Source organism: Salvelinus fontinalis, chromosome 6 (genome assembly GCF_029448725.1).
Source record: "Salvelinus fontinalis isolate EN_2023a chromosome 6, ASM2944872v1, whole genome shotgun sequence".
Classification (NCBI taxonomy): domain Eukaryota; kingdom Metazoa; phylum Chordata; class Actinopteri; order Salmoniformes; family Salmonidae; genus Salvelinus; species Salvelinus fontinalis.
In genome coordinates, this window is record NC_074670.1 from 55,716,694 (window position 1) to 55,736,119 (window position 19,426).

Consider the following 19,426-nt stretch of genomic DNA (forward strand, 5'->3'; position numbering starts at 1 on the left):
TCACTCGGCTGTATGTACGCAGACCCCTACAAGGCAGTGTTGAAGCGCGAGGTGGAATTGGCTATAGGATTTGTAGTTCTTTGACTTTGTGAGATTAATTTACCAGCTATGAAACATAACGTCAGAAATACTTTTCACTAAAAATGTAAGCATACTTTACTATTTGTTTTATTCACAAATGCGAGTGAAATGCTTGCACTGTGGACCCCTAACCACCCACCAATGTGGTAGGTGAAATAGACAATCTACCAGCATTTTAGGCCCTGGGTGGATTATTTGATAGTTACATCATTATTCATTTATTTATTGTTACATACACAGGATGGCGCGATGGTAACACATTTGGGCTCCCGAGTGGCGCATCGATCGAGGGCACTGCATCTCAGTGGTTGAGGCGTCACTACAGACACCCTGGTTCGATTCCAGGCTGTATCACAACTGGCCGTGATTGGGAGTCCCATAGGGCGGCGCACAATTGGCCCAGCGTCGTCCGACTGGCCGTCATTGTAAATGAGAATGTTTTATTTTAACTGACTTGCCGAGTTAAATAAATGTAAAAATCATTGCGATATCAGGCAACTACCATTTCCTGGAAACCATCATACTCTCACGAGAGTAGCGTCACTTCCCACTTTTGTGTGTTGCCCAGGCGTTGCTGACGCCTGCCAGATCATACAAAGTCTGGATAGGTATTTAACGTATCAGCTAAGCACCTCATTTTTGTTGTTGTATTTTACTCCCTTTTTCTCCCCAATTTCGATCTCGTCTCATAGCAATCTGTCAGTCGATGACACCGTCGATGACGTATAACGCAACTATCGGTTAATACGTGCAACGTTTGAGCAGTGGACGCGACCTTTGTGTCACTAGCTAACAGGTGCACGGAACTCAAAATGGTGTGAGATATGCGGAGTAAATGTAACACAAGAAGGTAAGGACGTCCTGAAATAAATCAACATGTATTAACCGACTTTCTGACAACCAAAACAAACGTGCAATGTATACGTAGGAAGACGCTTTACTTTAGCTAGCTAACTAGCTAGCTTTTCCAAACCTGTTTGATGGTGTCGCACTGGCGTCCGACGATGGCACTGGCTGGCTTTATCTGGCTTGCCAAGATCGAGTTAGCTAGCAGACTGTAAAGTATCCATCCGTTTTTATGAATTGATAGTACTGCCGTAAGATTGACCAGGTTTATAAGACGCTGTCAATGCAATGCCAAGTTGTGTTATTTGAACTTCTGCCTGTTAACCTAGCTAGCCAAGAACTAACTAACTAGCTTTACTAGCCGGTCAGATCATTTGGAACTGTGTTATTGTAGCTAGCTGATCTGAGTCGGGAGAGGAGGCGGCATTAGCTAACCAACGTTACAGCCAGGTCCAGAGAGTGTTCTAGATGGTAGTTACATCATGATGTTCTCTTTGGGAGGAGAGTTGGTTTTTATCATGTTAACCCAACGTTAATGGCTATGAAAGTAGCTAGCTAACGAGGTGTGTGATGCCAGTTGTTTGGCCGCCCTCAACCGATGTTCACTGACAGTGCTGTCTTGTGATCACTCAAACAGCAAGTTCCAGCATTGCTATACGAAGCCCCGCAACGGCAAGGATGTTCACCGGCCTGGCACAGAGACCATGGCAAGTCCTCTGCAGGGTCTACCTGCAGCAAAGAGCCCCACTGTCACAACGAACCCCCAGGGTTGCTCGACCATGCCACGGTGAGGCTCACATTTTCAAGTCAATACTTGATGCACTGTTTTATCCATCACACTCTTTGTCAGTACTAAGTGTGTGTGTGTGTGTGTGTGTGTGTGTGTGTTGTGGACCTATGTAATAAACATGTTATAGCTAACACACTCACACATTTCCCTACAGGGTGGCACAAGGTAGAGATGCACAATCTGTGGTTCAGCCATGACTTCCGTGTAGCCTCTCTAGCAACAGGCCAGGTCCAGTACTATTGTACCTCAGGCAGCAATAAGGATGGCCCCTCTCCTCCTCCTACACAAGGACCACCTACTACAGAGAAGGTGCTGGCTGGGGCAGCACAAGCCTATTCAGACTCCCCAGGTAAGAGCCACTGTTTGTCCTGTGTTGGCAATACATACATGGATGTGTTCACTAGGAACCAAACGGAAGCAAACTTGTTTCCACCCGTTGATAAAACATTTTGCTACTGTGCCACTAATAAATACACCCCAGTATTCTGTTGAGGTGTAAGAACAGGGAAGTCTCTTTCCTTGAAGTCTTGCTACATCAAAATAGGATTGAAAAGTATGTCTTGGGGTCTCCCGAGTGGCGCAGACGTCTAGGCACTGCATCGCTAGAGGCGTTACTACAGACCCAGGTTCATTCCCGGGCTGTGCCACAACCGGTCGTGACTGGGAGTCCCATAGGACGGCGCACAATTGGCCCAGCATCGTTTGGATTAGGGGAGGGTTTGGCTGGTAGCGCTTTACTAGGCTCATCGTGCTCTAGCGACTCCTTGTGGCTGGCCAGATGTCTGCGGGCTGACCCCCGGACGCCAGTTGAACAGTGTTTCCTCTGACACATTGGTGTGGCTCGCTTCCGGGTTAAGCTGGTGGGTATTAAGGAGTGCAATTAGGCGGGTCATGTTTTGAAGGACGCTTGACTCCGCCTCTCCCGAACCCGTTGGGGAGTTGCAGCATTGAGACAAGATCGGAAATTATAAGTATCAGTCTTTAGAATGTTGTCCCTAACCCCTAAAGCAGCTGGAAGTACTTCTGTTAAGTAAGCATTACGTCTTCAGTTATTGTGTTTAGTTATGTATACTCTATTTGAATTGGGAAATTCATCACCGCTGTTATATAATATATTTTTATTTATCTTTTTATCTCAGGTTCAATAACACCACAAGGTCTGACACAAATGGAGACAATTCAAGTGAAAGTGCGGGCTGTCCTTAAGAAGAGGGACTATGGATCCAAGTACACCCAGAACAACTTTATCACTGCAGTGAGAGCTATGAACGAGTTCTGTCTCAAGCCAAGGTAAACACTCTACAACAGTGAATTGAGACAATGAAGCATGACTGGATACAGGGAAAGTCAATCAAGGCAAAAGGATTGTTATCTTGTGTGTTTTCTGTTGGTGCTTTGGTAATGTACACATTGAAGGAAGTTGTAGACATCCTTTTCTGTAACCAGTGTATTCCAGGCATACCAGTGCTGCTTAGCATTACAAGCGTCCACTGAGCTAATGGGAAACACACTGTTGTGATTATCACATTATGGGATGTTAACATGCCCGTGACTCAGTCATTGATGCAAAGACTCTTAATATACTCAGCCCACTGACTGTCTGTCTCTGTCGTGTGACCTCAGTGACCTGTTGCAGCTAAGAAAAATCCGTCGGCGCAGCCCCCACGACGACACAGAGGCTTTCACTGTATTCCTGCGATCAGACGTGGAAGTCAAGTTAGTACATTTTACATTCCTTACTACTCATAAAATCATGTAATTAAAAAGCAAGTGTTGGCAGCACCAAAATAAATATCAAGTGTTGGAATCATGCACTTTACAGTTGACCAACACATTGGCAACCTTATGCCAATGTGATGCTATTAGGTAGACCATATTGTATACGATACGAAAGCTTTCCATCAAGCAGTTCTTTCAATCTGACTTCCAGAGCTCTAGATGTGTGGGGAAGTCCTGAAGCCCTTGACAGAGAGAGGAAACTCAGGAAAGTGGAGGAGAGAGAGTACGAAGAGAGTAAGTGTCTTCCACCCTGCAAACACATTCTGTGACTAACTGTACAAAAATCGGAAGAACGTCTAGACTTGCGCTGTTTATGATATGCTTTGTTTTATTTTTGTAACCCTGCCTAGTCTCTAATGGGTTGTATTCATTAGGCAACAGATTGAAGAAAACTGACTTGAAAACTGACTTGTACAAACTGCTTCAAGTCAGTTTTCTTCAATCTGTTGCCTAATGAATAAACAGTGCAAGTCTAGACGTTCTTCCGATTTCTGTACAATTAGTCACAGAATGTGTTTGAAGGCTCATTTTAAGTTTCTGTCCCATTTACCATTGCATCCCTTAATGAATATGACCTGGGCTTAAGTTCAGATGGCTGCCTGCATCCTTAGTGTTCTTGAGAGGAATCACTGAGTGTCTGTTTCCTACAAGCTTGCACTCAGTCTGTTTGAGGTCACGTCGCCCCTTTTTATTGTGTCATTCAGATATTTTCCGGAATCAGCAGTTGCTAAAGGAGTACAAAGATTTCTGGGGAAACACTAAGGTGAGTTTAGGCCCTATGTGACCTGAAGCAGTGTGATGTTGTTCCCTATGGAATGCCCTCAAGCTTAGCTAATATTAAAAGAGCAAATGTATCCATATTACACCTTTTGACCAGAAATCTTCTGGTGGTAATTTGTGTAGATCTACCAAGATATCTTAATGATAGAAACGCGACTATCCACAATTCCTACTATCATATTAGCCATGTTATTTTTTTTTTAGCCATACTAGCCACAACTAAATGGATGTACAGCCAGGATCTCCTGACTAGGCTGTGTATGATAGACAGAGAAATGGCCACAGTACAGTAGTTACATGTCCTGCTGGCCGCTACCCAAAACCAGAGCTGGCAATGTCCTTCACGTGACCTTTGACCCAGTGTGGGGTTATTTAATCCACAAAGCCCTTTATCACTGCATTACATGACAATGTTATTCACTCCGACTGTCATTGACAGAGTGCCTCTGTATAGTGCCGGACTCCTTTACAGGACAATACTGCACCCCCCTAGCATGTGATGGTGCATTCTATAATGTGCTTAATTTTTGTGTGCTAGAATATCATCTAAATATGCTAACTTTGACTTAGCTGGCAACTGTAGCCTGTATGAAGGGCTCTTATGGTAAAACGAAAGATGTGTTTTTGCATTAATGTCTTGATACATTTTTTTGTACCATTTAGCTGAAAGGGGTCAATTCTACATTAAACTAGATTAACATTAACCTAGAACTTTGATTTTAAAACATTAATGAAAGTGATTATTTTTTTCATAATTGAATTAAAATGGAATTGACCCGAGTGTTTTTCCTAGAATAAGTCTGATATAGGTGACATGTCTCCAGTAGGCTTGAACTCCCTTCTTCTCATGTAGCCCCGATCAGGCAGCAAGAGGGCAACATTTTCACAAGGTCCGGGGAAGGTGGTGATGGTGGCCATATGCATGTAAGTCTCCTTTCCCTCGTCTGTGTTCCCCTCCTCCCGGCATAGTATCATTACTCTGTTTTTTACCCTACTGTGAAGTTGACAGTCATGAAAACTCATAAAAACACCACACAGAAATGGCTTATTATTCTTATGCATGCCAGAATTGTTTTAATGTAGTTACATTTCAATTTCTTCATCTGGGGATTCAAATGTAAGTAAAGTACAAATTGTTCAGGGGTAGGTTCTTACACCAGACACTGTCGGGCTATTGAGTTAGCAGTCACATGAGGGACACCACTAGGTCTGTTCACATTGACCCCCATGTCAGGCAGGAAGTACAGGAGTTAGAGTAATTCATTTACAAGACATGGTATGGGTCTTAAAGGGGCAATCTGCAGTTTTTACTTCAACATTTTTTTTTTTACTTGGAAATGAATTATATATGCCCATTTGAATCTTGAAGAATATACTTAACTTTAAATGCCTCATGAGTTCAGTTCAACTGTTGTACCCCTTCAGAACCCAAAATATTACCTGGTTTTACTCCAATGCTTGTAAATGTAAACCCACTGTATAGCCTCAAAACAACAAGGTTAAAACTATTATTGTGATATCATGGATGGTCAGTCCTTGCATCCATAGCTCGGTCTATGAATTTCAGTGGTTACATTTCTCCAGGCCCATCCCTCAGCTTTTTACTGAAACGGGCAGAGAAACCGCTTTATCGTTTCAATTAAGAATTCTAGCTTTAACTCTGTCTGCATTCAGCCACAATCAAACGTGTTGATACATTCAGTTGGAAAATATGCTTGATCATGCAAAGAAAAGGTAGTAGAACAAAAAATGTTGGAAACACTGGCAACCACCCATTGAATTCTATTGCAGGTTTATAAGATAGGGTGAACCTTTAACTGCCCTGTGTGAAAACTACTATTTTCTTGATGTTTATACGTTGTAAGGTTGATTGTTTTTCTCTGCCCTCAGTAATGGACTGAATTTCATCTTCAAGCTCCTGGCTTGGGTGTACACTGGATCAGCCAGCATGTTCTCAGAGGCCATTCACTCCCTGGCTGACACCTGCAACCAGGTCAGATACAGTGGCTATGTCTTATCTCTCCTTCCCACAGGGTGCATTTGGTCACTTCCCTTCGCTGATTTGAAAGGAAATGTCTGGTATTGGAAATATTGTAGAAACTTCCCACAATCCCATGCCTCAGTCAATTCACTGCTTTCAGATGTGTGGGGAGTAGTGAACAAGTGCACACTCCAGGGGAAAGGAGATATTGTTGGGACGCACCCGCTATCCACTGGCTACCAAGAAGTTCACATGTCGTCACATGCCCTGATATTGCGATTAGGAATGAGTTAGAATTATTTATTAATATAATTGGTCCCATCTCTGTTTGCAGTAGATAACGCCAGTAGCCATGGTTACTTAAAAGTTAGTTGAAATGTATCATAGTCATCGTAAACTGTCTTCTATACAGTATATTGTGGAAAGGCAGCAGGTTCTGTTAACACCTATCACTCTCTCCTGCAGGCTCTTCTTGCAATCGGCATCAGCCAGTCTGTCCGGAACCCTGACGCTGTCCACCCGTGAGGAGCACACTACCGTTAATTATACTTATGGTGTTACTGTCTCGGTTCACCCTCTGCTTCTGTGGTGTCTGTCTTCCGGAGGGGTTTGAGTGCAGATATAAAACAAACTCTGTTTTTCTTCTCTGATTTAAGGTACGGTTTCTCAAACATGCGCTACATCGCCTCGCTCATCAGTGGCGTAGGTATCTTCATGATGGGGGCGGGTCTCTCCTGGTACCATGGCATCATGGGACTGCTGCACCCACAGCCAATCGAGTCTCTGCTTTGGGTGAGTGGTGGCCTTATTGTTACCTAGGCTGAGGGATCACTTTGGGCATGGCCATGTGCAGAATCGCTCATCTTGATCACACATAAGTGGCTGTTTGGGATGCAAAATATGTACAGTGATTCTGCACAATCCGATTGCTATGTACTCTATATCAAACATTCACATAGTCTTACTGAGTCACTGTTACTCCCTCTTGTCTATTGGCTAAAGTGGCTGATCTAACTGTGATTTTGGAGCACTGTCCCTCTTAATAGTTGGTTTGTGTTTTTGTCTCTTGCAGGCTTACTGTATCTTGGCAGGATCTCTGGTTTCAGAAGGAGGTAGGTTATGATCTGATGTTACCATCACACTCTGGGGCCATATTTAACAAGTGTAGAATTGCATTGCACCTTCCCATTCAACACATTTACTGCATTACATCCAATGTACACATCGGGCTATCAAGCATCTCCGAGTAGGATTGCTGATTTGGGTTAAGTTTTTGTCTTTTAGATCACAAAGAATAAGATTATCTGTATGGGGGGGTTGATCTTAGATCAACACTCCTACTCTGAGATGCTTGATAGCCCCTGATGTGTACATTCATTTATAATGGATGTAATGCACTATATGTATTGACTGGGAAGGTGCACTGTGACTGTTCTATGGAATCCATGACAGTAATATTTCTTCTCCCTCTCAGCAACACTGCTAGTGGCCATCAATGAGATCAAAAAGAGTGCTGGCCAGCAAGGCGTGTCTTTCTACGAATATGGTTTGTACAATATTAATGTGTTTTGTTACCTTTTTATTTGATGTATGCGTCAATGACTTGAGTATCACCCAAATGCCAATCTACCCAGAGTTCTTACATGACCCCTAACATTAAAGGGGCAACCAGCAGTTGCTACATCCATTTTTGGACTTATAAATATGTACCCATTGTTTCATGAAGAATATAACTTCTAAATGCCTCATGAGCTTATTTAAACTGTCATACCCCACCAGAACCCAAAATATAAGCTTGTTTACTCCAAACATTTTTACACAAAATAAATGTAAGAAACACTGTATCCCCTCAACATGGTTTAAACTATAATTGGTATATCATGGATGGTCAGTCCTTGCATCCATGGCTGTCTATGAATTTGAGTGGTTACATTACTCCAGCCCCAACCCTCAGCTTTTCACTGACAAGGGGGCAGGGACGATGCTTTTTTTATTATCTACTGCTGATGGCTGCTTTAATACTGAACAATTGTGTAAGTTGAAGTTGTCAGCATGTCATCCCTTAACATATGTACAGTACCAGTCAAAGTTTGGACACCTACTCATTCCAGGGTTTTTATTTCTGTACAATTGTCTACATTGTAGAATAATAGTGAAGACCTCAAAACTATTAAATAACACATGGAATCATGTAGTAACCCCAAAAAATATTAAACTAATCAAAATATATTTGAGATTCTTCAAAGTAGCCACCCTTTGCCTTGATGATATCTTTGTACACTCTTGGCATTCTCTCAACCAGCTTCATGAGCTAGTCACCTGGAATGCATTTCAATGAACAGGTGTGCCTTGTTAACTGTTAATTTTAGGGATTTCTTTACTTAATGCATTTGAACAAATCAATTGTGTTGTGACAAGGTAGGGGTAGTATACAGAAGATGGCCCTATTTGTTAAAAGACCAAGTCCATATTATGGCAAGAACGGCTCAAATGAGCATAGAGTAACAACAGTCCATTACTTTAAGACATGGTCCGTCAATCCAGAAAATGTCAAGAACTCATGAGGACCGCCACAGGAAAGGAAGACACAGAGGATAAGTTCATTAGAGTTAACTGCACCTCAGATTGCAGCCCAAATGAATGCTTCAAGTAACAGACTCATCTCAACATCAACTGTTCAGAGGAGACAGCGTGAATCATTTCTTCATGGTCGAATTACTACAAAGAAACCACTACTAAAGGACACCAATAAGAAGATTTGCTTGGGCCAAGAAACACGAGCAATGGACATTAGATCGGTGGAAATCAGTCCTTTGTGCTGATGAGTCCAAATTTGAGATTTTTGGTTCCAACCACCATGTCTTTGTGAGACGCAGAGTAGGTGAATGAATGATCTCCGCATGTGTGGTTCCCACCGTGAAGCATGGAGGTGTGATGTTGCTTTGCTGGTGACAGTCCGGGATTTATTCAGAATTCAAGGCACACTTAACCAGCATGGCTACCACAGCGATTCTCCATCCCCTCTGGTTTGCGCTTGGTGGGACTATCATTTGTTTTTCAACAGGACAATGACCCAACACACCTTCAGGCTGTGTAGGGGCTATTTGACTAAGAATCAGAGTGATGGAGTGCTGCATCATATGACCTGGCCTCCACAATCACCTAACCTCAACCCAATTGCGATGGTTTGGGATGAGTTGGACAGCAGAGTAAAGGAAAAGCAGCCAACAAGTATTCAGCATATGTGGGACTACAAGACTGTTGGTAAAGTATTCCAGGTGAAGATGGTTGAGAGAATGCCAAGAGTGTGCAAAGCTGTCATCAAGGTAAAGGGTGGCTACTTTGAACAATATAAAATATATTTTGATTTGTTTAACACTTTTTTTGGTTACTGCATACAGTTGTGGCCAAAAGTTGAGTGACACAAATATTAATTTCCACAAAGTTTGCTGCTTCAGTGTCTTTAGATATTTGTCAGATGTTACTATGGAATACTGAAGTATAATTACAAGCATTTCATAAGTGTCAAAGGCTTTTATTGACAATTACATGAAGTTGATGCAAAGAGTCAATATTTGCAGTGTTGACCCTTCTTTTTCAAGACCTCTGCCCTGGCAAGCTGTCAATTAACTTCTGGGCCACATCCTGACTGATGGCAGCCCATTCTTGCATAATCAATGCTTGGAGTTTGTCAGAATTTGTGTGGTTTTCTTTGTCCACCCGCCTCTTGAGGATTGACCACAAGTTCTTAATGGGATTAAGGTCTGGGGAGTTTCCTGCCCATGGACCCAAAATATTGATGTTTTGTTCCCCGAGCCACTTAGTTATCACTTTTGCCTTATGGCAAGGTGCTCCATCATGCTGGAAAAGGAATTGTTCGTCACCAAACTGTTCCTGGATGGTTGGGAGAAGTTGCTCTCGGAGGATGTGTTGGTACCATTCTTTATTCATGGCTGTGTTCTTAGGCAAAATTGTGAGTGAGCCCACTCCCTTGGCTGAGAAGCAACCCCACACATGAATGGTCTCAGGATGCTTTACTTTTGGCATGACACAGGACTGATGGTAGAGCTCACCTTGTCTTCTTCGGACAAGCTTTTTTCCGGATGCCCCAAGCAATCGGAAAGGGGATTCATCAGAGAAAGTGACTTTACCCCAGTCCTCAGCAGTCTAATCCCTGTACCCTTTGCAGAATATCAGTCTGTCCCTGATGTTTTTCCTGGAGAGAAGTGGCTTCTTTGCTGCCCTTCTTGACACCAGGCCATCCTCCAAAAGTCTTCGCCTCACTGTACGTGCAGATGCACTCACACCTGCTTGCTGCCATTCCTGAGCAAGCGCTGTACTGGTGGTGTCCCGATCCCGCAGCTGAATCAACTTTAGGAGAAGGTCCTGGTGCTTGCTGGACTTTCTTGGGCGCCCTGAAGCCTTCTTCACAACAATTGAACCGCTCTCCTTGAAGTTCTTGACGATCTGATAAATGGTTGATTTAGGTGCAATCTTACTGACAGCAATATCCTTGCCTGTGAAGCCCTTTTTGTGCATAACAATGTAGACGGCACGTGTATCCTTGCAGGTAACCATGGTTGACAAAGGAAGAACAATGATTCCAAGCACCACCCTCCTTTTGACGCTTCCAGACTGTTATTCGAACTCAATCAGCATGCCAGAGTGATCTCCAGCCATGTCCTCGTCAACACTCACACCTGTGTTAACGAGAGAATCACTGACATGATGTCAGCTGGTCCTTCTGTGGCAGGGCTGAAATGCAGTGGAAATGTTTTTGGGGGATTCAGTTCATTTGCATGGCAAAGAGGGACTTTGCAATTAATTGCAATTCTTCTGATCACTCTTCATAACATTCTGGAGTATATGCAAATTGTATGATGGCATTCTGAGGCAGCAGACTTTGAAAATATATATTCGTGGCCTCCCGGGTGGCTCAGTGGTCTAAGGCACTGCAGCGCTAGCTGTGCCACCAGAGACTCTGGGTTCGAACCCAGACCGGGAGGTCCATGGGGCGACGCACAATTGGCCCAGCATCGTCCGGGTTAGGGAGGGTTTAGCCGGTAGGGATATCCTTGTCTCATCGCGCACTAGCGACTCCTGTGGCGGGCCGGGCCAGTACGGTGTTTCCTCCAACACATTGGTGCAGCTGGCTTCCGGTTTGGATGTGCGCTGTGTTAAGAAGCAGTGCGGCTTGGTTGGGTTGTGTTTCGGAGGACGCATGGCTCTCGACCTTCGTCTCTCCCGAGCCCGTATGGGAGTTGTAGCAATGAGACAAGACAGTAACTACTAACAGTGGATACCACGGAATTGGGGAGAAAAATGGGGTAATAGAATAATAATATTTGTCATTCTCAACTTTTGGTCACGACTGTACATGATTCATGTACATGTGTTATTTCATAGTTTTGATGTCTTCACTATTATTCTACAATGTAGAAAATAGTAATGTTAAAAAAAATAAACCCTTGAATGATTAGGTGTGTCCAAACTTTTGACTGGTACTGCATGTGCATCAGTAGTTATTGTTGTGATCAGTAAGGCAGTATGTTTTGATGTGCAGTGATGCAGAGCCGAGACCCCAGCACTAACGTGGTGCTGCTGGAGGACTCTGCTGCCGTACTGGGAGTGATCATGGCCTCAAGCTGCATGGGGCTCACCTCGCTCACAGGTACACACACACACACCTACTCAGAGACCCTATTCATTCCCCCACGCATACATTCCCCACACATACAGGCGCTCACACACATGTCGTTTCCAGTAGGACAACTTTGTACAACTTGAGTTCTCCAGTTACCCAGCTGTCTAAACTCTGGACAGTCAGACTTGATATTACCAGTAAACCAATGCTGTGTATTCTAAGTCTGAAATCTACATATTACTAACATCCTATGTAGCCTTCAAATGCAGTAAAGACCTGGAACACGTCCATAGTCTGGCCGCAACACCTTTTATCTAGGTTGCGTCCCAAATGGCATCCTATTTCCAACACAGTGCACTGTATAGCGAATAGGGTACAATTTGGGACATAGACCAACTCTTATTTTTACTTTTTTTTCTCATCGTGTCCTGTGCCAGGTAACCCACTGTACGATAGCCTGGGCTCTCTGGGTGTGGGAACCCTCCTGGGGGCTGTGTCCGCCTTCCTCATCTACACCAACACTGAGGCCCTTCTGGGACGCTCCATCCAGGCCGAGCACGTCCAGAAGCTCACAGAGTTCCTGGAGAACGACCCCGCCGTCAGGTCAGTAGCCCCGTTGGATGCTGATCTGGGTTAGAATTAGGGGAGGGGAAGCTGATCATAGATCTGTACCTAGGGGAATCTTCACCTTGGAGCGGCCTCCATGGCCCCTGTCTTACAGTTGTTTATTATTTTCATTTTTCATTTAAGTCATTTAGCAGACGCTCTTATCCAGAGCGACTTACAAATTGGAAAGTTCATACATATTCATCCTGGTCCCCCCGTGGGAATTGAACCCACAACCCTGGCGTTGCAAGCGCCATGCTCTACCAACTGAGCCACACGGGACCAATTATTACCGGTAACCACAAAACTAAATGCAAGCAGGGAGGGACTACCTGGAGTTTTCGATGAGAAATGCTCATTTTAGTTTTCCATTATGACCTTGCCTTTAAGTCCATGGCACCCAGGCCTCTATGTCCCTGTACCAAGGTTGCGTTCATAAGGTACTGAATGGAATGAAACGACTAAAACAGGGTGGGACAACCAATAAGAAGTAGGCCTACTAATTGTAATTTTCAACCACAAAGCTTTCTAAAACGTCTTCTGTCGTGGTCCATAGTGACCATGACCCTGGTCTGTGTCCCTACACGATCCAGGCCTCAGCTCTCAGCACTGACATTATAGTCCAGGACGGTGTTTCCCAAACTCCCCTGGGTGCGTGCTTTTGCCCTAGCACTGATTTAAAATAACCAACTCCTCATCAAGCTTTGATTATTTAAATCAGCTGTGTATTGCTAGGGTAAAAACCAAAACGTACCCCCCTGGGAGGCCCCAGGACCGAATTTGGGAAACCATGGTCCAGGATCATGCTGTTCCAAAGCATCCATCATAAAATGTTTATTGCACTTGTACATGCTTTACCCTACAGGAGGTCCGGGAGGGATGTGTTGCCAATTTGCCAGTGGGGCTTTATGTAAAGCTGTGAAGTTGCCCCGTAGACTCACTTGGTGCTTTTCCATTGAGACTTACCCCTACACCAGTGGGCTGCCAGTGTTTTACCTTACTGTCAGCTCTAGCGTTGTGGTGTTTCCATCAGGAGTGTGACACTAAAGACTTGTGGTGAGCAGAAACAACAACCTCTGCATTATTCAACACTGTTGCTTTATGTGAAGTTGTTGGATGTCATAAGGTGAATTCACCAATTTGTAAGTCGCTCTGGATAAGAGCGTCTGCTAAATGACTTAAATGTAAATGTAAATGTTAATAGTTAGCCATTGTTATGTAAATGCAAGCTGAAAAGTAGCCAAGGTCTTACCTTGGTTCTAAGTCAGAGCAGGTCTGCTGGAGCCATGGCCAGAGTAAGAGAGCTGATTAAGATCACAATGAATAAGATTGCAATGACAGAGGGGGACTTGAACCCACATCAGTACTCCTACTCTGAGATGCTTGATATATGCAGCCCCAGATATGCTCTTAATGTATTCATGTTATGATTTGTCAGTGACCTTGCACAAAATAAATATTGCACAAGAGTTAGCTACTTAGCTCATTTACACCTGTGGTCCCTATTTCAAAATATATATTTTTTAAATTTGTGCTATTTAACCCCCACTTTGTCTTTGCTGTGACCAGGGCGATCCACGATGTGAAGGCCACAGACCTAGGGCTGAGTAAAGTGCGCTTCAAGGCGGAGGTGGACTTTGACGGGCGGGTGGTGACCCGTTCCTACCTGGAGAAGCAGGACATAGAACAGATCCTCAACGTAAGGCTGACGCTAACAAGTGTTTCATTAAGGAGACTGTTTTTCACCATAGCTTTTTAGCTTCTGCTTTGGAAAGTTGGATGCCTGGATTACTAGGGTTGACTATCTGCATTGGTAGCCATTGTACAATCATTTTAAAGCTGCATTCTGGGATTTGTTTTTCAGCCAAACAGTAGCACTTCCACTTGTTTTGGTATACAGCTGAGGGATGGGGCTAGGAAAATTAGTTTTTGTTTCAAACTGATTTAATACACTTTATTTTTTGTGTGAATGATTCTTATGGCTGCAGGGGCAGTATTGAGTAGCTTGGATGAAAGGTGCCAATAGTAAACTGCCTGCTCCTCAGTCCCAGTTGTTAATATATGCATATTATTATTCGTATTGGATATAAAACACTCTGATGTTTCTAAAACTGTTTGAATGATGTCTGTGAGTATAACAGAACTCATATGGCAGGCAAAAACCTGAGAAAAAATCCAAACAGGAAGTGGGAATTCTGAGGTTGGTCGATTTTCAACCAAGACCCTATTGAATACACAGTGGGATGTGGATGAGTTTGCACTTCCCACGGCTTCCACTAGATGTCAACAGTCTGTAGAACCTTGTCTGATGCCTCTACTGTGAAGGGGGGCTGAATGAGATGGGATTGAGTAAGGTCTATCATGACCTGACCATGCGTTTTCACATGAGGGAGCTCTGTTCCATCGCACATCTGAAGTCAATGTAATTCTCCGGTTGGAACGTTATTCAAGATTTATGTTAAAAATATTCTAAAGATTGATTCAATACATCGTTTGACATGTTTCTACTGACTGTTACGGAACTTTTTGACATTGTCTGCTTTTAGTGAACGCGCTTCCTGACTTTGGGTTTGTTTACCAAACAAGCTAACAAAAATAGCTATTTGGACATAAATGATGGACATTACCGAACAAAACTAACATTTCTTGTGGGAGTCCTGGGAGTGCATTCCGACGAAGATCAGCAAAGGTAAGTGAAGATTTATAATGCTTTTTGTGAGTTTTGTTGACTGCACAATTTGGCGGGTAACTGTATGGCTTCCTTTTGTGGCTTTTCTCAGATTATTGAATATTGTGCTTTTGCCGTAAAGCTTTTTGAAATCTGACACAGCGGTTGCATTAAGAACAAGTTTATCTTTAATTCTATGTAAAACATGTATCTTTCATCAAAGTTTATGATGAGTATTTATGTTATTTGATGTGGCTCTCTGCAATTTCTCCGGATATTTTGGAGGCATTTCTGAACATGGCGCCAATGTAAACTGAGGTTTTTGGATATAAATATGGACTTAATCGAACAAAACATATATGTATTGTGTAACATGAAGTCCTATGAGTGTCATCTGATGAAGATCATCAAAGGTTAGTGATTCATTTTATCTCTATTGCTGCTTTTTGTGACTCCTGTCTTTGGCTGGAAAAATGACTGTTTGTCTGTGATTTTGCGGTGACTTAACATAATCGTTTGTGGTGCTTTCGCTGTAAAGCCTATTTGAAATCGGACTCTGGTGGGGTTAACAACAAGATTACCTTTTAAAATGGTATAGGATACATGTATGTTTGAGGAATTTTAATTATGATATTTCTGTTTGAATTTGGCGCCCTGCACTTTCACTGGCTGTTGTCATATCATCCCGTTAACGGGATTGCATCCATAAGAAGTTTTAATGACATATGACTCCCTGAATGTAACAGCGCAAGCTATGATTATCTAGTCAAGTGTGTGTGTGTGTGTGTGTGTGTCTTTGTTGTGGCTTGTAGGACATCCAGCAGGTGAAGACCACTGATGAGCTGGAGAACTTTATGCTGAAGCACGGCGAGAACATCATTGACACCCTGGGGGCTGAGGTGGACCGCCTGGAGAAAGAGCTCAAGGTAGAGAGGAGCTACACTCCCGTTCTCTGTTCCTGTCTCCCCAGTGTGCACATGTTCAATCCCCATTGTGAATTTAAAAAGTACTGGATTGGTGTAAGAAATATGGTGAACTCCCTCGAGCACATGCATACATTGAATCAATTCATGAAGAACCAATCCATTAATGGAGGGTAAGGAAGTGCACAGTTCAGGGAAAAGGTTAGTGATTCAGAACCAAACAGTCCTGAGTACACTTGCAGCTTGTGGGGCTTGTTAAGTCCAGTTCAGCAATATTTCACATGAGACATCTTGTATTAATTGTTAGTTGGTGATCAAAACCACAAATATGAACTCTAATGCATACTGTACTCTTAAACATTGTCATCCAAGTTGATGGCTGCCATTCATTTAATACTTTTGTGGAATATCTAATGCGGCCGGTTTCTTTGTCACTCAACAGCTGCGCAACCCAGAGGTACGGCACGTCGACCTGGAGATTCTATAACACTACGGATCTACGCAGGGAATGTCGTGCGACTGCAAGAAGAAACTAGAGAAATGGGGGTTGGAGGATAGCCAAGCCGACCTCTGCACTCTGCCTCCCGCTGTCTCCCATCCTATCCAACTCATCTGAACAAGTCTTACTGTAGAATAGTCCTTTTTGGTAATTTATCAGGATCCCCATTATCTGTTACGATAGCAGCAGCTACTCTTCCGGGGGTCCACATGAAACATGACATAATACAGAACATTAATAGACAAGAACAGCTCAAGGACAGAACTACATAAGCGACAGACACGTGCTGGGACAGGGATTTAATTAGTTCCACTTCTTTCCATGTAGATTTGACCATGCCGTTACCAATGTTACGAAGTGTTTGTTCAAAAGCACAGGGGTATTGGAGACAGTGGCACACCTGGTGTGTCAGTGAAGACTGGGCTCAAAGCACAGAAGTTCTAAAACTGGACTTGGTCGTGGTGCGTTTCACTCACACTGTAGCTGTACAGTTACCTTTTGAATATAGTTCTCATGTGTTGACATTTATTCATCTTTCCACAAGAACAAAAAAACAAGTCAGTTGAAAAATCATGTCTATCGACTATTCAAACGGACCAGTATCAATAAGCAGTTATATATACTGAACAAAAATATTAATGCAAAAGTTTACTGAGTTACAGTTCATGTAAGGAACTCAGTCAATTGAAATAAATAAATTAGGCCCTAATCTATGGATTTCACCTGTCTGGGAAATGTGGGCCTGGGAGGACATAAGCACACCCACTGGGGAGCCAGGCCTAGTCAATCAGAATGAATCTTTCGCCACAAAGGGCTTTATTACAGACAAATACTCTTCAGTATCATCAGCTGTCTGGGTGGCTGGTCTCAGGTCTTCCCACAGGTGAAGAAGCCGGATGTGGAGGTCCTGGGCTCACGTGCGTGGTTACACATGGTCTGCGGTTGTGAGGGCCAGTTGGAAGTACAGCCAAATTCTCTAAAATCAAGTTTGACGTGGCTTATGGTAGAGAAATTAATATTTAAATCTCTGGCAACAGCTCTGGTGGACATTCCTGCAGTCAGCATGTTCCCTTAACTTGAGACATCTGTGGCATTGTTGTGTGACGAAACGGCACATTTTAGTGGCATTTTGTTATTCCCAGCACAAGGTGCACCTGTGTAATGATCATGCTGTTTAATCAGCTTCTTGATATGCCACACCTGTCAGGTGGATGGATTATCTTGGCAAAGGAGAAATCCTCACTAATCGGGATGTAAATAAATTTGTGCACAACATTTGAGAGAAATAAGCTTTTTGTGCGTAGGGAACAATTCTGGGATATTTTATTTCATCTCATGAAACATGGACCTAACACTTTACATGTTGCGTTTATATTGTTGTTCATTATACATAAAGCTTATGAAGCTCCATGGAACCGTACTCCCTCTGCAAGTATTCCCTTATGAATGCAAATTATTATTCAAGTACACTTAACAAAAGCAGCAGAGAAGAGTTTATTTTCAGTATGTAGAGAAAGTATTTTTCCCTTTTCTTTTATTTTAGGTAATGGACCTATGCACACTGCAAATTCAGATCACGCCAGTTCATTGAATGAAAATGTGCATTAGTGATGACTAGATTTCGTTACTATAACATTTTATTGGTAGCATAATACCATTGATGAAAGAAGAGTTGTTCAAAAGGGTTCTAAGAATTATTGATTTGAAATATTTAAGAGAATTGAATGAGATGACTGATCTTGAATACAGTAGCACTAGTGTGAAAAATCACACCAATGCTATGAAAAGACTTGATACAGCTGTGGACCTCTGCATGTTGTGAAATTCTGCAAACATGGGGACGGTCAGTTGTTTACTCTGTCAGCAGATGACAGATTGTGTTTTTGCTCAAAAGATGAAGTGGTCTTTGGACAACCAGAGAGGGCGAACGTCCCCTCCTTTACCACTATAAATAATAGTGGACTGTCGGTAGCCATTTTGTTTCTGAGCCTTATGTGAAATAAAACTCATGTTTTACCATGGATGTTCTGTGTAAAGACTAATAAGACAATGACAAATAAATAATATTGATGCTGACTATCCATAAAAGATTGTGATGTTTGTACAGCCATTGTCCCAACTTTGACCTTCCCAGCTTGATACTTCTGCTCTATGCGGGTGTAGTCAGTAAGGCGAAATGTTCAGAATGTTGCAGATAGAAATGTAATGAATAGAGCTGACATGATTCCTAATTCTATATGACAGAAAATCATAGCTGTGATATATTATTAATTTCTCCCTGAATGTTCTGTAACATTTCACCTGCCTGAGAAGACCCATTGCATTTAATGGCTGCTTTTCTTTGAATTCTGCGCTCATGTCTGTTGATGTAACGGGAAAACAGCTGTAAGCTTATACCCCAATGGTGAATACATACTCGGCTTTGTTTAGAGGTGGGCTGGAGTTGTTTCTGAATTTTGTCGGGTGAGGTGTGGTTATAATTTTTTTTTAAGTGTTCATTGATAATGTAAGATTTCCTTTGGTTATAGAACAATGAAACTACTGCTGAAGGAGTTCAAATAAATCTTAACTTATGAACATTTATCATTAGCTTTTTTCGTTGAGTTGTTAGTTTTGTTTAGTATTCCTTAGGACTGATGAATTACTCCTGTAATTATTTTGAATGGGGAGGACATAGCCCAAATTTCAACAGGCATTCCTTGTGTTGAACTACCACAATTCCACACTATAGGTATTTGTCCACTTGGGAGACAGGGAGGATATTTATATTCTGTCTTCCCATTAGGTACCTTATCTTTTTATATTGTGGGGCTCCACTATCTTAGTGGT

General features: G+C 42.7%; 1 protein-coding gene across 1 annotated transcript; it reads left to right on the forward strand.

Annotated features, from left to right (window-relative positions):
• Nucleotides 1-633: 633 nt before the first annotated feature.
• On the forward strand, nt 634-18,673 carry slc30a9 (solute carrier family 30 member 9). The gene is made up of 18 exons (XM_055927188.1): nt 634-931; nt 1,565-1,714; nt 1,872-2,066; nt 2,857-3,007; nt 3,341-3,433; nt 3,648-3,730; nt 4,201-4,259; nt 5,130-5,200; nt 6,167-6,269; nt 6,723-6,778; nt 6,914-7,049; nt 7,330-7,369; nt 7,732-7,803; nt 11,821-11,928; nt 12,339-12,504; nt 14,077-14,206; nt 15,988-16,101; nt 16,541-18,673. The coding sequence occupies exons 2-18, from the start codon at nt 1,606-1,608 to the stop codon at nt 16,583-16,585; spliced, it is 1,731 nt and encodes a 576-aa protein (XP_055783163.1). The 5' UTR covers nt 634-931; nt 1,565-1,605; the 3' UTR covers nt 16,586-18,673.
• The last annotated feature ends 753 nt before the right edge of the window (nt 18,674-19,426 follow it).